The sequence below is a fragment of the Triturus cristatus genome, chromosome 2_2 (genome assembly GCF_964204655.1).
Source record: "Triturus cristatus chromosome 2_2, aTriCri1.1, whole genome shotgun sequence".
Lineage (NCBI taxonomy): Eukaryota > Metazoa > Chordata > Amphibia > Caudata > Salamandridae > Triturus > Triturus cristatus.
Window position 1 is genome coordinate 77,841,447 of NC_140582.1, and position 19,104 is coordinate 77,860,550.

General features: G+C 44.5%; 1 protein-coding gene across 5 annotated transcripts in view; it reads left to right on the forward strand.

Moving 5' to 3' along the window:
* PRAG1 (PEAK1 related, kinase-activating pseudokinase 1) overlaps positions 1–19,104 on the forward strand; it is a 91,465-nt gene that overhangs the window by 43,128 nt on the left and 29,233 nt on the right. For all 5 annotated transcript variants that reach the window (XM_085641067.1, XM_085641066.1, XM_085641068.1 and 2 more), the window contains exon 4: positions 16,870–17,030. In XM_085641067.1, the coding sequence (XP_085497193.1) occupies positions 16,870–17,030 (161 nt within the window). The remainder of the gene's footprint in view (positions 1–16,869; positions 17,031–19,104) is intronic.

Sequence of the window (19,104 nt, forward strand, 5' to 3'; positions counted from 1 at the left end):
CAGGTTCCCCCGCACCCAGAGCTGTGGGAAACCCCACTCCTGCAGATGGGTTCTGTTCTAAAATGCTAAGAGCACTAGCAAGCAATGAACCTTTAGTACATAAAAACCTTGTGACCACGCATAACAATCTTCACACTGTGCCGTGTCAATATTTATAGTGTTAACGCAGACTTTGCTGTTCGTAACGTGACAATATAAGTTTGTGCTCACTGTCTGGTGCGGTGACACAACCCGGGGAAATATTTCCGTGGTACTGAAGAGAGACGTTTAAGATAGGCTGCACACCTACATTCCCCGGGCACCGCGTGCTGACTCATTGGAGGCAAAGTGTGTGATTGTTGGTGCATGCTACCAGCCCTTCCCTGTGCCTGGAAAATAGTTTCTACAGTGAGGCCTAATCTGTTTAGCAATGGTTGTTGTTATGAACTGGATCACAGAGCGCTTACTGAAAACCCCCGCTGTGAGAACCTTAATGTGCTAAAATATTTGTTCTGGAGTTAAGGTTTATTGTTTGACAAACCCCCTGAATTAGTTGTGAAAGCAATACATTCACTTTTTGGGTTTGCTTTATTTTATTTTTTTTTCATTCGATTTGCGTTATATGTTTCAATTATGAAATGTGACCACAGCCCCTCTCCTCTCATGGTTCATCAGTTATTAATACCTTGTTTTTATATATGGGATAAAGTGCCTCCTATCGTACAAAAGAAGGATATTGCAAGTCACTGATAAGTTCTGTGTCCGTATAGATTTGATAAGGTCATGGAACTCCGAGGAGTCCTTTATTCCTTATAATTCCTGGTCACACGTCGCCCCCTTCCAACTAGCTACTAAAATCCTTTGTGTGTTGTTCGTTCATATGAAAAAAATAGGATGTTTGCAGGCATGAATAAAAGTAGAATGTGTAATGCAAAACTGAACACCACAAAAAGCAGTTGAATATTTGTTGTAAGAATGAAATTAGAGTCCGTGAAATACAAGTTAGATTTCAAACAAAAAAGAAAAAAACGCTGTAGCCAAGAATGTGTAAAAAAAAATGCAGAAACGTATCTTTCCTTTTAATTACCTATATCAGCATGCATTGTGATGTAAGAACTCAACTGTAATGGCTTATTACAGTTGAGTGGCTAGTTCATTTCTTTATTACACATAACATGATGCGCCAAAAGTCATCTGTAGTCGGAAATTAGAGGCTGACTTTTCTACAGGGATTGCAGACTTATATATATATATATATATATATCAACAAACACCCAAAGCGGATTTCAGAGGCACTCACAGCTTGCCTGCCATCCGGCGTGTTATCACTCCATCTGCTCCCAACCCCAGAAACAAAACAGGCCAACGCGTTTCAAAGCTTGACGCTTCTTCTTCGGGGCCAGAAATCACAAGCAGCACTTGACTCGTTGCATGAGTAAAAACAACATTTTATTTACTCTGTGGCCCTCTAGTGGGCGTTACCACATTGGACATAAGCATTGTGGGATGCGTAGTCCTAGCAGCGAGTGTCAATCTCCCCTGAGTGGGTGTGCGGTCTGTGACCAGTAAATCTATTATTTTCCTTAAGTAGGAGCCATTCTTAGGGGCAAATGTTCGTTAGAGTGGCTTGCTGTACTGAAAACAGGCTCGACTTAGTTCCAGTCCTCAGTCTCCCATCCAAAGTAACGTGATGGTGCTCTCCATCGTGGCAGGGCAGCCACGCAATTAATGAACCAACAAACGCCCAAAGCGGATTTCAGAGGCACTCACAGCTTGCCTGCCATCCGGCGTGTTATCACTCCATCTGCTCCCAACCCCAGAAACAAAACGGGCCAACGCGTTTCAAAGCTTGACGCTTCTTCTTCGGGGCCAGCAGAAATCACAAGCAGCACTTGACTCGATGCATGAGTAAAAACTTTTTGGGGGGTTTTCACCGTGCGCGCACCCCGCGATTTAAAAAAATAAATAAATAAATTTGGGGGGGGGGGGTTTCAGGGTGCACGTTAGGGGGCTCGCACGGTGCGCGCACGGTGCGCGCACCCTGCGCGCGTATAGATATTGATATGCTTTTAAATGCTATTTTCTCAGGAAATACTGAACAGCTTTACACCAGACCTGCAAAAGGCACTTCCTTGACCTTATGGCTACCTCTCTGCCAAATTTGAAGTAATTCTGTTCAGCCGTTCGGGCTGTAGCTGCGTCTAAAGGTCCTATGGAAAAATGCATGGGGAAAACGCGTTTTGGGACCCCCCTTTTTTCTCGGCCCCCGCTCGACGAATCACCCCGAGACTTTCAGGGTAGGAGCTGAACGGAGCGCCCCATTAGTTTTGAAATTTTCGCGAAGATTCGTCAACCGGCGCCAAAGTTATTCAAAATAGAATTTTGAGATTTCCTATGGAAACACGGTCCTAACTATAACTATCTACTGGCGACCGCCAGTAGATAATATATAGATATATATAATTATAGATGGGTAACTGTGAATTATGGGGATGGTTTTCACCGCACATCAAGAGCAAAGCTCGAGTTTTCTATGTTGTCACTCAGAACTCTGAGGTGAGAAACATCCCCGTAATTCACTTTTTACTTATCTATAATTTTATGTTATGCATGGCCCCCCAAATCATTTGCCCCTACTTTTTACTGCTACGCAATGGGTGAGTCATACATAGAATGGCCTCTGCCATGTATCCCTGTGGCTATGTATCCCTGTCTTGACAGGGAAAAACCACTTACTTGCCATCCTTGTCCAACCACCACCGCCTTTTCGACCTTCCTTCCCACTCCTCCAGCTGTGCTTTCTACTTTCAGTCAAAGCAGCGCTGCGCTGACAGACTCTCAGCGAGGCTTGTCAACCTGGCCTGGAAGGACTCTGTATGACATCACAACACTGGGTAACCACTTTTGTTATCAACTGTGGCTGTGTCATAACAGTGGGATGTGAGATTCAGAAACTGAAATAAACAATAGAGTCTCACTATGAGAGCCGTTCACACCATATAGAATTATAGATTGATAACAGTGAATTACGGGGATGATTTCAGCCAGGGGTTCCGAGTGACATGAAATAGACAGCAAGAGTGAAGCTTGAGTTGTCTATAATGTCACTCAGAACCCCGAGGTGAAAAACATTGCTTAATTCACTTTTAAGCAAACACAAGGAGATGATGAACGGAATGCTGAAACTTTTCAGACACTCACCCCAGTCACAGATCTGGGTTGAATCCATCATCATTCTTTAGCTCACTTCTCCACCCCGGTTCAGACCCAGCAATATGCAAATCAGTCTTGACACTGTTCCTCATGGGACAGTCCAGCCCAAACTGTGAAGCCAGATCTTCCCTGGACTGGAAACCAGCATCCCGGGACCGGTTTCGGGACAACACCCCCATCAGCGAGGCTAGCTTGAATCCAGTTGCAAAATGAGCAAGGTACCCACGTCAAGGCATACCCTCACAACTTGGGGCAAACAAAGCAAACACAAGTTGGCAGGATATGCCCAGGCGTTGGTCCTTTGCTGACTTTTTCACTGGCCTGACTGATCAAGGGCGTTACCCCGAAACCGGTCCCTGGATGCTTGTTTCCTTGTTTTCTTAGGAGTCCACAGTCAGTGTTGCAGAATGTCAGTGTCTCTAAATACCAACAATTCAAGTCCTCTCCGAGCACACAGAACATAATAAATTATTAATAATAGTCTCAAAGTCACAAGTGCTGTAATCCATTTTTAATCTTTAGACTTCAGTTAAGGGACGTGATTCAATCCAAATTCGATGGTCCACAACACAGTAGTTTGATATAGCTTCATTCACAGTACAGCTTGATTCATGAAAAGTGTAGCTTGACACACTTGATTCATCAACAATGTAACTTCATACAGCCAACACATGTTTCGTTGTGTGTTATCTCTCACCTCGACTTCTTCAGGGCGGATGTCACTGGAGATAAATTACAGCTTATGCCCGAAATGATAGCGTCGTTATCCACAATTATTCTTCTAAAGTATCCAAATAAGTATGTGTCAACAGGACATTATGCTTTGAAACCACGAGGAATAGGACCGACGGAGTCGGTCCACTAGCAGCGCCAGGTCCAATTTAATAGTCACTGGGATATTGTGTGATGGTGAACAGCATCATGGTGTACCCGGAGAGTGTTGTCTTGATTGCACATCATGCCTCTTTCTTACTCCTCCCTACACAACGTGGCACTTTTTCTCACTCTTGCATGGTATTTGTCATCCCCCCTTGCCATTTTTTGCCTATTTTTCTCTTCCTTTCTCCCTTGTCTGTCTTTTTTTCTCTCGCTGTGGGTCAAAGTACGATGATGAAATATAAGTCATGGTCACCACCTGCGACCACTAAAAACACTGCTCCAGGCCCTTCTTCACACCTTTATTCCAGTCCATAGAAACAAGAGACGAAGCACAAGGTCCGTGATTTGAAGTTTGTTTTCGATCTCGCTCTAGTCTACCGGCGTTGTCCAATTTGTTTTAAAAAAAATTCAGGGCAGTATTTGGAGCAAGATGTGCAACATGTTTGTGGATAGTTATGACCACAGTTTTATTAAAGAGAATTTAAGTACAATTGCATGTGATCGATTACATTGTCAGTGCTCGAACTTCAATTTAAAGCTGATCTCCTGACTAACTATATAAATACCCTTTTGGGTGAGCTGTTTCAGTTCCTGGCAAGAAGTTATTGCGGATGAACTCTCTTCACCTCTCCAAGGTTAACTGCAGTAGGCAGAGGGAAGCTTCAAAGAAAGACAGAAATGGAGGAAGGGGGAAAGTAGAAAGCGGTTAGAGATGGGTAAGAGAGAGGACAGAGAGAGAATGGGTGGAAAAAAGAGAGGTCGCACGAGGAGATAAAGGGAGTTGGGCTAGTTCGTGCATCTTTGCCTGGGCTGCTTTTGCTCGTCAGTCCGGTCCTGGTGTCTCTAAGTTCGTTCTGTCCCAATCGCCATGGGAGTCCCTCTTGGGCCTGAACGAGCCTGGCACTACCAATCCCAGTGACCACATTCAGTGACCTAGGATTGCCCTCTTCTCACTATCAAAGGACAGAACTTAAAGTAGTGTTTTGTCCTCATTTGCCTCTGTTTTATAGCCTAACTTCATCACCCACGTGAAGTGATCGTGCTGAAAAGTATTAGTAAATACTGGTGCGCAATGTCTTGGGACTGGATTAAGCAGCCAAGAGCCAGAGGTCCCCTTCAGCTGACTCAAAGAAGTAGGTGCATGGTGGTATAGTTGAGTCGGCATGATGCACGAGCCAGTCTGATTAAATGAGGTACAACCTTTCCTATTGCAACATTGGTCAAAGGGTTCCAAGGTCCATCACTGAAGGGCAGTTGAAGTGCATGCCTCTATTGGGGGTATAGCAAAATCAGACCGAGCAGACGAGGTCCCCATTGGCTGGGTTCCATTAACACAGACGGAGGAGGCATCTACTCCCACTCTTCTGCCTCCACAGACAATGCTCTTAAAGTGGCTAGAAAGTTTTGGGCTTATCAAAGACATCAGTCAGGTCACTTCTGGCCATATTGTTGGCACAGCTGCACCAGAATGAAGGAGTGAGAATATTGACATCACGGTAGGAATATATTTAAAGTTGTGGGACCTTCAATTCGGCATTTCCTGTTTATAATTTTGCTTTGATATCATTTCATGATTTTAATTCTGTAATTAATCTAAATAAAATACGCCCCCTTCAAGCCCACAAAAATGATTGGGTAATGGTGGCAATCCTACATTAGTTCTCCTGTTTAGTGAAATGAATAGGCAAACGATCGTATTCGCTCACTACTGACAAACAAAAGTTCTCTAAAATAATTGCTTGATGTGTTTTGAAAACTTGGTACTTAAGCTCCCTTTCATGCATGACTTGGGGAGTAAGGAGAACGGGAATCATTTAGAAAGACATAATATCCCCTCTCACATTACCATTAAGGCCTACGTCCGCCTCTTATTAAAAGAACATCTGTCATCCAAAATCCTTACTTGCATGTGCCCAACTACATCTCAGCATTGGCTGACAGCCTGGGGTGCCTCACCGTCGCAAAACTTGCCACCGAGTTTTGCCCAAAGCAATATCGGAGAACTGTAAATGCTCACGACCTCATCAGGGTGTGCACATAAGGGGAAAAAGGGGTCTTATACTGCATGGTTGGGAATTAATTTTGTCAGATAAGTGACTGGCATGTGGTGGTAAAGAGCCATGGCTTACTGCTCGACCTTGAAACAAAATGGTTCCCCAAAGCGTGTCCAGCAACTAGGTGACAAAAAGCAAACTTTTGTCTATATGCAACACCTCAGTCCACGTTTTGTGTAAGGCTTATGATGGGAAGGGATTGTTTCCCCGATGGAAGGACGACATCGCAGGCCACACCGCTTCTAAATGGTGAAAAACTGGGCATCTAAGTCACATACCACTGTTGCGAAATGGACACTCCGACGTAATAAAGAAAGTGGGTATAGTTTAGTCTCTACTTCTTTACTGGAAAGATGAGAAGAGACATGGGCCCTGCCATTGGGGCCTTCTTCTCTCTGCACTCAAAGGAATTACTTTAAGATCTGCAGCTGCAAGCCTACATGAAATTGTGGCAGGACTGTCAGGGAAAGACTTAGTTGTCCAAATCTTTGCTGATACCAGCGGTGGTAGCATCCACTGCAAGGCATGTTATGTGGTGCTTAATTTGTACGGTGGTTGCAGATGGTGGGCAGCGGCACTCATTTTTTGGGGAGTGGGACATACTTTTCATCATCAGATTTTGACCCACACCAACAGAGAGAAAGCCATAAAATTGGGGGAGGGGGGGAATGGGAAGTCATAGGTAGGAAAATAGTTACGAAGGGAGAAAACATGGACGAAAAAGATCTTGTAGAGACAAGAAGCGTAGAGTGGTAGATAAAAGAAGCATGAGTTGGATTCGAGAGTAAGCAGGGTTAGGATTTGGCTTCCTTCTCATTCTGAAGTCAGCGGTAGGCTTCTAAAAAACACTTTTTGGCCCTTTCCTTCATATTATTACAAATGAAATACTATTAATGGACCTTTAAATCAATATATCTGGCTCCAGGTCATAGACCTGGTAGTATTGGCATTTCTTCCTTATTGTTAATGCCTGGATTGCATAGGAATGTCGAAAGGAAGAAAGTCGAAGGACCAACCTGCACACAGTTGCAGCCCTTTTGATGGACAAATGTTTATCTGGTGGTATAAAATGGGTACCAGATTGCACGAGAAAAATAATTGGGCCATACTATTCCAATAAAAGGCTTCTCGGATTTGTTGTCACATTAACCTGTTTGTCAGTTCAAAAGTGGCCTTGACTCATCTGAAGAATCATTTATGAAGGCTCTGTAAAAGTACTGTAAATAAACAAAAGACTGAAGGATTATTGTCCCCCACCCAAGAATATATTGAACAGCACACTCCGTGACCTCGCAGTGACTTCTTTTTGTGGCTCTATTGGGATCTCACTCCAGTCTTTGAAAAATTGTTATTAAACTGAGCCTAAAGGGTGTTTATTGTCCTGGCGCATTCAGGGTCCCCTTACCGAGGCAGGATACCTGCCCGGCCTCTGCCTGCTGGCACAACTTGGCCTCTGAACAGAGATTGCATCTATTTCCAGCGGTGATATTGACTCTGCTGTCTTCTTCTGGCGGTTGTCAGCACCCTCTTGTCGGTACACTGTACAAAACATTCCTGACATGATCGGCTCTCCGACAGAGGCTTCGTGTTCGGTGCTCATGCCCGGGTGACAGCTCTTGTCATCATCAGCCTGAGAGGGAAGAGAGACAGGATGAGCGAGAGCAGCACGTACAAAGAAAGGCTCGCCATTGGCCAAGAGCGAAGAATGAGGGAGTTGGAGCTTAGAGTCCCAACCCAAATGCTGCACAAAAACTCTGTCTACCCTACGGGGTGGTGGGCGCATGTATTGATTAGTGACTTATTTTTCTGAGCTGCTTATCATAAAAACCTTGTTAGCCTTTCTCATTCCATCTTTTGAATTTTTGTTGTACCCGTTTCTTGTGGAATGTATAAACTTTAGTTATATTCTAGTTGCCGTCACATACCTCACATTTATCCTAATTTGATAACATTCCAAAATCAAAAAAAATAATGAAGGAGCTCATAAGCCATTAACCTAATAATAAGATAGTGGTTCACACGAGGACGATGAAATATGACTAAGCTAAAGAATAGAAAATAAAAATACTTGGGCTTTATATGTGTCGGGCAGATTCTCAGTGGACTGTGAGAAACTCACTGCACAACAGTTATTAGCTTGAGACCCCTTTAAAAAATTCCTATATTATAGTAGTGATTGCATATAATACCATGAGAAAACTTAAGAGTGTAATTTAGGGAACTGTGAGAAACCAGGGTAATACTGCAATGTGGCAGTTCTGTTACCATAGTCATGGAGATGCGGTATTGACCGCAGGCTAAGACTTCTTCTCCCGTAAAAGTGCAGTAATCGGAGTCTGCTCATTTAGCCCTTTTTTAAATGGAACTCTGATTTAGGGCCATCATGGCGCTCACGTCAGTGTTAGAAACAGACCTTTTGATTCTGAGGAGACTCCTGTTGCTGTTCCTGATGTAGTTGTTTGAAAGGTAAAATGTCTTTCCAATTGAAAATTGAGCAATGAAAAGAACAGTGGTTCCCTCGTGAGGTATCCTTCCAAACATAAATTACCCATTTATTATTATTATTATTATTAACGAATTTTGTACCGCGCACGGTTACCCAGAGGCATCCCAGCGCTTATAGAGAATCAGAGCAAGCTGCCTGTGTGAAGCAGAACAGATTTAGAATTATTCTGGAAATAGATAAGTTTTCAAATGTTTCCTGAACCTGAGCAGGTTTGGTTCAGAGCGTAGTGAGAGTGGGAGGGAGTTCCAGGCGTGTGCAGTATGGATGGAAAAGCTCCTGCCACCTGAACGGGCTCTCCTAATTCTCTTTATCTGAAGGAGGTGTTTATTATCGGAGCGTAAGGCTCTGGTGGGCTTATAGGGCCGAATCATGTCCTTCAGAATAGCAGGTCCTTTCCCCTGAATGCTCTTGTGAGCAATACAGAGGGCTTTGAAGGTCACTCTCTCTTTGACCGGGAGCCAATGGAGTGCCTTTAGAGCGGGCCTGGCTGATTGCCTGGCCGGAACGTTCCGCAGCAGCCTGGCTGCCGCGTTCTGCACTTGTTGCAGGATTTTGAACGTTGATTCCGGTGCTCCGAGAAAGAGTGCATTACTGTAGTCCAGGCGTGAGATGATTAGACCTTGGACTAACAGCTTCCGGGAGAGTTCCGGTAAGAGGGGGAGAACCTTACGGGCCGAGCGGAGCAGTCCATAACACACGCCAGCGATCTTCTTGGCGTGTGTCCTAAAGGACAGATCAGGCTCCAGCCAGACCCCCAGGCTCTTAATTTCCTTCTTTGGGTCAGGCGGAGTGCCCATACAGTTGGGCCAGCTGCTCGGCGAGAGGGCGAAGTTTGAGTGGCCCAAGATCATCAGCTCAGTTTTTGAGCCGTTCAATTTGAGCGATGACCTGGTCATCCAGTCAAACACCTCTCTTAAGCATGAATGGAGCGTTTCAGGCTGCTTCTCCAGCTGTGTCAGACCCACCACTAGCTGAGTGTCATCCGCATAGCTTATGGTCTTAAAGCCAAACGGAGACACCACACCCTCAAGGGGTGCCATATACACGTTAAATAACGTGGGGCTTAGGGATGAGCCCTGAGGCACCCCACAGTGAAGTGGAAAGGGAGGAGATTTTGCGTTGCCTTCCCAAACCTCGAAGGTACGCCCCTCCAGAAAAGAGGCCAGCCATTCCAGGGCCGCTCCTGTGACTCCTGTCTCTGCTAGGCGTTGTGTCAACACTCCATGGTTGACAGTATCGAAGGCCGCACTTAGGTCCAGGAGGATCACTGCCACTGACCCCCCTGTATCCAAAGTGCTTCTGGCCTCCTCTACAACTGCTAGCAGGGCCGTGTCGGTTCCATGACCCGGTCGGAATCCCGTCTGGGAGTCTCTCAACCGACCATTCTCCTCGAGAAAGTTGGACAGTTGGCGGTTAACCAGTTTCTCGGCAACCTTACTAATCCCTGGTAGCAAGGAGATGGGCCTGAAATTGGCTAAGTTCTGTGGATCTAAGCCAGGCTTCTTCAGAAGCGCTTTAACGACTGCGCTCTTCCAGTCTGGCGGTACCGTGCCATGAGCGAAGGAGAGATTGACCAAATCGGTCAAAGGCTCTCCTATCGATGGGGCAGCCTGCTTTAAATACCGCATTGGGACTGGGTCTCGAGGCGAGCCACTCTTCAAGCTCCCGAGGACCTTCAGTACTTCGCCTGAGGTTACGGGGCCAAAAGACGTCAATAAATTTTCCGACATGCTTAAGTCTTCAGACGAAGTCGGGGTTCCCATCACCGGAGGGAGAGAACTAATAATGGTGTCAATTTTATTTTTGAAGTAAGTGGCCAATTCCAGACATTTTTCCTGTGGTCTGTCGTGGACAAGAATGGGATCCTGTGGTTTAAGAAGCTCCTTCATCACTAGAAAGGCTTCCCTGGATGAGGACGCAGCATGACTCACTCTCTCCCCAAAAAAGGAGGCCTTTGCTGCGCGTATAGCAAGTTTATACGTCCTTAATTCCCTACGGTATTTTTCCCTGCTCTCTGTCTCTGGGTTCTTCCTCCATAGTCTCTCCACCCGTTTACAGTTCTTTCTCAGGGTTCTAAGCTCTGGGGAGTACCATGGGGCAGACCCCACTCTCTTATCCCTAATAAGCATCTTCTTGAGTGGAAGCACATGGTCCACTGCGTTGGTCAGCCAGTTCCTCATCATAGCGTCTGCAGTCACTGGATCCTGACCTTTCTCAGGCTGGGAGCCCTCCAACCGGGCATTCCAGGCCTCTACCGGGAGCCTTGACCATGCCCTGTCTATTCTAAATTTCCTGGACGGGAGGGTATCATCTTCCTTTACCTCCCAGTTTGCCATGATCAGTGAATGGTCAGACCAGGGAAGAACGAGAGGGGGCATAGCTAATAAACCCCTCATGTTCGTAAAAAAGGGGTCCAAAAGGTGCCCTTTAACATGTGTGGGCCCGGTGTTTATCAAATTCATCTCCAGGGCGGTCAGCTCGCTCATTAAATTAGTTGCCATTGGGTCAGTTGCCTCATCAAAATGGCAGTTGAGATCTCCCAACAGAATAAAGTTGGACGAAGCTGAGGCCAGGAGAGTGGTAGTTTCCATAAGCGAAGATGTAAACTCCCCCACACTCCCAGGTGGACGATAAACTAGGAGGCCTGTCAACGTGCAGGTAGGGGAGAATTTAAGGGAAAATTGGCAGCTCTCACAATCTTTCACCCCTGCCTCCCATGCTTTACAGCCCAGTGATTCCCTATGGATAATGGCCAAGCCTCCCCCCCTCCCTGCGCCTCTGTCAAGATGGTAGATCAAATATCCCGGCGCTAGCGCTGTAACCACATCCGGACCCGAGGCGTCAGATAGCCAAGTCTCAGTGAGAAACAAGGCTTCAACCTTGTGGTCCAGGAGAAGGGAATTAATCTCCGTAGCGTGGCAGGGAAGGGATCTGCAATTCAGCAGGGCAAGACGACGCAGGGTAGTGGGGATAGTTACTCCTAAATCCGGTTGGCAGACTCTGCATCCCCTGAAACGTTTTCCCCCTTTAGCGGTATAGCAGCATGTGACATGCTTTGGTGTTCTATAAGATAAAAGCTCTTCCTTCGTGTATCTGACCGAAGAGGCTAGATGGGGGCTCGAGTCGGGCATAACCAATGGCCCTGGTCCCGTCTGGGCCCGGACGGGCACAGACGGGCTTGACTCTGGCGAAACTCCGGCGCAAGTCCGGCGCGCCCCCTGCGCGCGTCCGCTGCGCGGAGCCATAACGGGCTATTTTTATAGGGCAACTAGACCGGTCGTCCAATGTGACCCCACCTAAGATGGCCGCCAAAATGGGATCGAGCCCTGGACCTGGTCTAAACAAGCACCCAGGGATCAGGGACCAAGAGAAATGAATTCACAGCCCAAACGAGGGTAGGAGCGTTCAGTAGGATAATTCTAAAGATGATTTTAAAATAATTCCGTTTTTTTGAAGATTCCTAAAATGATTCTAAAAATGTGGTTCAGGTGCAGGGGGGGATCGGACACAAGGGAAAAATCAAATGCAGCTAAAATAAGCACTGAGCGCTCGACTAGCAGCCTCTCAAGAATGCTCTATCTCCGGTCTGGTAGCTAAGCCCTCCTTTTATAGGGCAACTAGACCGGTCGTCCAATGTGACCCCACCTAAGATGGCCGCCAAAATGGGATCGAGCCCTGGACCTGGTCTAAACAAGCACCCAGGGATCAGGGACCAAGAGAAATGAATTCACAGCCCAAACGAGGGTAGGAGCGTTCAGTAGGATAATTCTAAAGATGATTTTAAAATAATTCCGTTTTTTTGAAGATTCCTAAAATGATTCTAAAAATGTGGTTCAGGTGCAGGGGGGGATCGGACACAAGGGAAAAATCAAATGCAGCTAAAATAAGCACTGAGCGCTCGACTAGCAGCCTCTCAAGAATGCTCTATCTCCGGTCTGGTAGCTAAGCCCTCCTTTTATAGGGCAACTAGACCGGTCGTCCAATGTGACCCCACCTAAGATGGCCGCCAAAATGGGATCGAGCCCTGGACCTGGTCTAAACAAGCACCCAGGGATCAGGGACCAAGAGAAATGAATTCACAGCCCAAACGAGGGTAGGAGCGTTCAGTAGGATAATTCTAAAGATGATTTTAAAATAATTCCGTTTTTTTGAAGATTCCTAAAATGATTCTAAAAATGTGGTTCAGGTGCAGGGGGGGATCGGACACAAGGGAAAAATCAAATGCAGCTAAAATAAGCACTGAGCGCTCGACTAGCAGCCTCTCAAGAATGCATTTGATAGACATTTAAGGCTAAATCTACTTAAGTAGGCCATTATAGTACCAACGCTAAGGGGACTGTGTTGGCTTTACCTTACATTAATGTGGAGAGTTGCCTAACTTCACACCCTTTTTAATCCCATCAAACCAACAAGATGGGCACCTGATCCATAGTTAATAATATATTCATACTCTTGATTGACTTGAACACTGTAATTCATTTATTTATGCATATTTGAAAGTTCATATGTCTTCTATATCAATGTTTTCTTGTCCTTCATAATCCAATGCCTATATCAATGATGACTTGCCATATAGCTTTGGAGGACCAATTTAATTCATGAATGCCAACACGTGTTGCAATATACAGTCACTTCCTCGTGGCATCAATTTATACCATTGACGTAGTTACTCATCAAACGTAGTTCATGCTGCATCCCGCTGTCAGACTTTAGTAATTGTGAGAGAAAACAATATCTTAAAAATATAATTGTCATATTCAGTTTCAAATCCTCTAATCCCAATAATGCAGAACTGCTTTTGCTCTTGAGACATAGTCAGTACTCCATAAGTATAAAGAATGCTAACGTATCATCAAGCGGAAATCTTCATGTTTGCTCAGGCTTTGTTTTGTTTCGTTCTGGCCTCGATAATTACTATTAAATGATAATGCTTCTATACAACCCTTGTCTTAATTAGTGCCTGTTAGAGCTCCCTAGGGGTTTTCCCATAGTGATGCAATCTCTTATTTTCTCTTAAGAAATGGTATTAAAATCTGTACAGCGGTAACAGCATTTTAGATGGCATGCCCATTCTCATCTCAGGCCATCTTCTTGACTCAAGATGTGCAAGCACACTCCTTTTCTTAGGTCTGGAAATAGCCAAGCACTTTTGATTTTATTAAAAGTATGTATGTAATATACTTATAGGTGATTTCAGCCAGCCCTTCTTATCCATTTGTATGTTGCTGTGTAATTCACGTTTTAATTACACCAAATACAGCATGCAGTATTGGGCCAGCCAGCTTTACACACTGGCTAACTTCATTGTGAATGAAGCTTTCTGCTCTTGCATAAGTAGCACATCCACAAACAAAGTAGTTCTCTTTATTGCCAGTGAGTGGTATGGCAGTAGTTTTTGTTTTTGAAGGAAAACAATGTTTGCTTTAAGCCAATGTTTTCTTTTTTTATCCTTGCATGGGCCCTACCAAAAAACTTTTACAAAAACATAACAACACAAGCATTGACAAAGCCAAATGCCCAACTCACGAACTGCTGGAGTGCTTGTTTTTTGTCTGGGCGGCACTATCTCCCATTACGCATTCATTTATATCTGAAAACCTTTTCATAACATTTTGCTAGCTGCTCACCTCTGGCCAACTGATGTTTTTTGTAGTTATGTTGCTGTCTGATCAAATAAAAGTGTTTACTTCTCTTCATTTTGGGCACTTTTACAGCAGGTTAGCACAGCTGTGGTACTGTCTCATAGTTTTATGAGCAAAAGTTAACAAATATTTCTCAGAATAGAGACAGCAACTCTGATTTTAAGTCACCTCATACTCTATTGAATCAACTTTATAAGTGAATCGCTTCTGTGAAATCCGTGGGCAGGCGATTTAACACTGCATTTAATCCACACGGGTCACTCGGGAGCTGGAAATGCTATATAAACAGATAGAGAAAAGCTCATTTGGAGAAAGACCAATTTGGATTGAGATCTAATGACTTTATACTACATCAAAGAGCCTTAGAAAAACAATTTCTGTAGCATAGAAGCCATCCTGTAAGAACATTACCAAAACCATATCGTTTTGTTGAGAGAGCCATTGTGTGAACTAAATAAGGTATTTATTTACTCACCCTAGCAACAGTGTCTTTCACCTCAAACAATTTACTCGCAACAGTAGTCATTTTTCTTAGACGTACTTCTAAACAAACTTCCAAATATCATGCCTCCAGCTGTTGGGAACACGTTTCAGATTTTGTCATCATACAACTTGCCTGAGTTTTCCTTAAGTTTTGGATCCACCATTTCATTTGTGATGCAGAGACCAAGGGGTTAAAGGAACTAGCATGTCCTCCACATGTCCATGCAGCACTACTTTGCTTGACCTGGGGACGGCCCTGATGTTTTACTTGTATTAGTAATTCCTACGTGCTTCTCAGTCAAGCTTAATTCCTGTTCTTGAAACAAAGAACTTCTGAGAAGATTCCACTCCTGATCTGTAAACACTTAAACTGAGAGCCACTGGTTTGCAGCTTATCTGGGAGGCGCTGTCATGTGAGGAATGACGGGTAAGATGTGCAGTGGTGACTTCTTTGTGCTTTTGACCCATATGCCTATGAAAGTGTGGATAGTAAGTTCACACTCCCACCTTTCTGCTGGGAAACTTAAATGCCTAAGTAGAAAACCCCCCTGCAATTTTCTTGGTCTCTGCGGACAGCTCTCCTGTTGGCATGGACCTTGTTATCAATTAAAAATGTTTTCCATTAGCATTCCTGCATATTTTTTGATTTCTAAACTTTATTTTCTGCCCAATTTGACAGTTTTAAAGACAGTATTCGGTACTTCAGTAGTTTTGGTCATACCTGGATCTACCGAGTCACGCCATTTCTTTTTCTGGAATAGATGCATATTGTTTAGAGGCGCCAGTTTACAGCTGAAAAGAGACAAAGGACTTAGAGCATTTCACAAAGATGTCACCCACACTGTTGTATTCGACTTAGTGTCCTGTAGTTAAATTTTGAACATTCTGAAATGGGGTAAAAAAAAAATGTTTGGCACCAGCAGCACAGTACCCACAAATTGTGCCCCGCTTCATGAATCCAGGTAAACAACAAGTTAGTGGTGTTCTAACGCACCCTTCCTTTAGCGTATTGACAGAGCTAAAACTATGCAGCTCACTTATAAATAAATAAACTTATCTGAGCTTGAATAAATTCATCTTCATGCCTCCCGCAGTGTGCACCGTCGTTCCTTCACCTTTCTTGCATGTAATATCAGCTTTTCTGTTAGAGGGCCTTGTTATGAGTGTGCCGGTATTTTTGTGTGGTAATACCACACAGGGAATGCTGATAACCCATAGTGCTGTAATCCACGGTCAAGATTACCAGCCAATTCTAAATTGGAGTGGTGCGACTGAGGTTTAATATGGCATATGGTGTATAAATATATCAATACGTCGCTCGTCTTCTCAGTACTAATTTGCAATGAAACGATAAACGTCACGGGGTTGATGGTATGACAGTGAGTTAGGTGAAATGCTGTTTCATTGCAGTGGCGTGTGATTTGCCTTCAGAGAGGTACATACCTATTTTTTTTGTATGTGTTGTTGCCGAAAAGTGAATAACTGTCAAAAAATCAGATTTTATCTTTTGTGACGAATACCCAACACAGATTTATTTTACTGAGGTTTCGACTGAATTCTATTCCTCCTGTGCTGGGTTATCCTTTCAATACTTACTCCATGGACGCCCTCTCTGTCTGCCCGTGTGACACCCGCTTGTCCCAGTGTGATCTTCATCTTTTATTCTTTTGTAACTTGTACAGTGAGGAAAGAATGTATATTTTTCCAGTCATGCGTAGCCTTAATTTTAGGCAATGTCGCCCAGCTCTCTATTTTTTAAAGTAATTATCTGATCCTTTTATTTGCTATTCTCCGTCCTCGTTCTTTCGGTGTGCTATAAAAAGGCGAAAACAGCACCCATAATGTGAGATAATGTATACAAGTTTTAACTTTTGGTTTTATTGCCTCATTTTGAGCTGCAGGAGTGTGCTTATCATGTACTTTATAATCACTACTGTTATATAGTATGATTTTTTTGTGTATAGAATACTTTTTATGATGCTTCTATGTACTGGCGAAAAAAAGTGATTATGACTGACTGGCTACTGTCAAAACATGTCCAAGCTGCATGCATTCATAGAAGTGTGCTCTGCCTTGACAACCCCTTTTTAAAATGTTTTTATATGTTGTGCAGACATGCCACGAAAACGGCCAAGGGAAGTTGTGAGCTGGAGAAGCAAAGTGCCGGCTCGGCGGGCAGTCTCACGCCTCCTGCCCAGGCCTTCGGGGGCAGCTGCTTCATCACCAGCTCCACAGACAGCCTCAACTCCGACACCAGGACCTGCAGCGATGGGGGTAATTAAACTACATTCACTTCTCTCTACTACAAAAGCTTTTACTGGAAGATCTGCAAGTGAATGGTGCCTATGTACCAGTGCTTAATTTGAGCCAGTGATTTCCGGTGCTCAACACCTGCATTTAATTGTTAGCACCGGCTCTAGTAACAGTCCACCACATGGTGGTGCTGTCTATCAAATTTTGAGATGAGCACTACACCAGTGTTCAATAAGTCAATATGCATTAAAAATAATACCTGATGCTCATGCCACTACTATAGCTTTAGGGGGCCGGGAATAGTCTGAATTGTCACACTTGTAGGAGTGCGATGGTTAGTAGTTGTGTTGATACTGTCATTGGCAGCGCTGGCAGGGGCAATGGGTGGTGCAAGCTGCGGTGGCCTCCTGACGAGGGCCCTGGCACTTATTTGTTTGCAAATTAAGCCCTGCTATGTACCCTTTTCAGCCTTCCAAAAAGGGCTCAGCATTTAAATTTGAGTTTCAGCAGCCTAGAGGGAGAAACCATTTTAACCCGCTTAGGGGCGTGGCAGGCCAATAGTGGGGCATCAGCAAAAGATAGTTTGGCACGTTGGCTCCCCTATAAAAAACAAGTAAACATCATCACACTGGCACGAAAAACAGCAGCCATGTGTCTTCCTGTTCGTACCTACGCCAGGGGTGCAGTTTCATGCAGTCCGATTTCATGGAATGCCCTCTGTTCAAACAACATGGTACTCGCCGGGACCAGGTGTCGTCATTTCCTTTTTTTAGTAAATACGGAAGGCCATTTGTTCCAGGGTAAATGGAATTTCGGTGAATTAAAGAAAGTGACCAGCTGAATCGGGGCCTGAGGTAAAGGCATTAAACGCCCATTAAAACCACTGCCTGTAGACCCCCCTATCCCTGTTAGGGCTGCTTCTTGCGCACTAACATTGGTGGAAATAACAAAGTGTAAAGTGTGTCTTCTGGATCCAGTTGCTGTAAATGGTCATTGTGCTGTTTGTGTCCAGTGACAGAAGGTCATTTCTTCCACTTAAATAATAAACATAACCCCTATATAGCATATTAGGCATTGGGAACCAGTAGTGAGCGTGATGACGCAAATGGGATATTCTTCGCGGAAGTTTAGTATGCTAGTGGGAACCGCTTGTAACTGATCCACTGGCTTTCCAACGGGAAATTGCCACAACCCGAGCGCCGTGATTGCGCGTGTGCAGTAAAAAACCGAATTGCAGAAAAGTGCCAGTTGGCATGGTAAATGGAGCGCACATTGTAGGAAGATGTATGACTTTTCTTTTAACGAAAATAGGTTATCATGTCATGTTACCCACTGTTTGCTTAATTCGATAACAACCTTATAATAATAAGTGACAAATCATAATGTTTTTAAATAAAAATGCCTGTTAAGTGCCATTGTTTTCCACATGCAGTTCACAGTCAGACGCGTTTCCCATACCGAGGCAAGGACGCGGGTCCTTCTATCGCAAACATGTTTTTTGTGCATCAGTCGTGTCTGGGGTGTTTATCTATTACACACGAGTTAATGACCGACCATTTGTGCTGCCTTTCACAGTCTCCTTCGGAGGGATTGGGGAACAATTAGTGACTGAAACACTCAATTCTGATCTCTCTTCCGCATCCCAGGGATTCGCAGTAACCTTGTTAGAGATCACTCACAGATAACACGGGCCTTTGTGTGTGTGTTAGCCTCGCTAATCGATTTAAGTGGAATGATGCGCCTGGAAAATCAGTTGAGGAGTTTGCCATGAACGCATTTAAAGCGCTCAAATATTTGTTGCATGGCGCTATGTTAATGAAATTTACCGACAAGTAAACTAACCAGGCCTTATTTTTTTGCCAGTTCGCGAGTAATGAAATTAGTACTAAGAGTATTGTCGCAGTTGTGAATGTATTACGTGCATTAACAGGGACGGCTCCTCTTCTTCCTTTGTGTTGCTACTCGCATGTGGCTCTATAGCAGCGCAGAGGGGATGGGATGATTCATCAGTGGTGATGTCACCAGCAAAACAGGAACCGCTTCAACGTCAGTGGTACACTGACGCTGCTGTGAAATGCTGACCCCATGAGGCCAT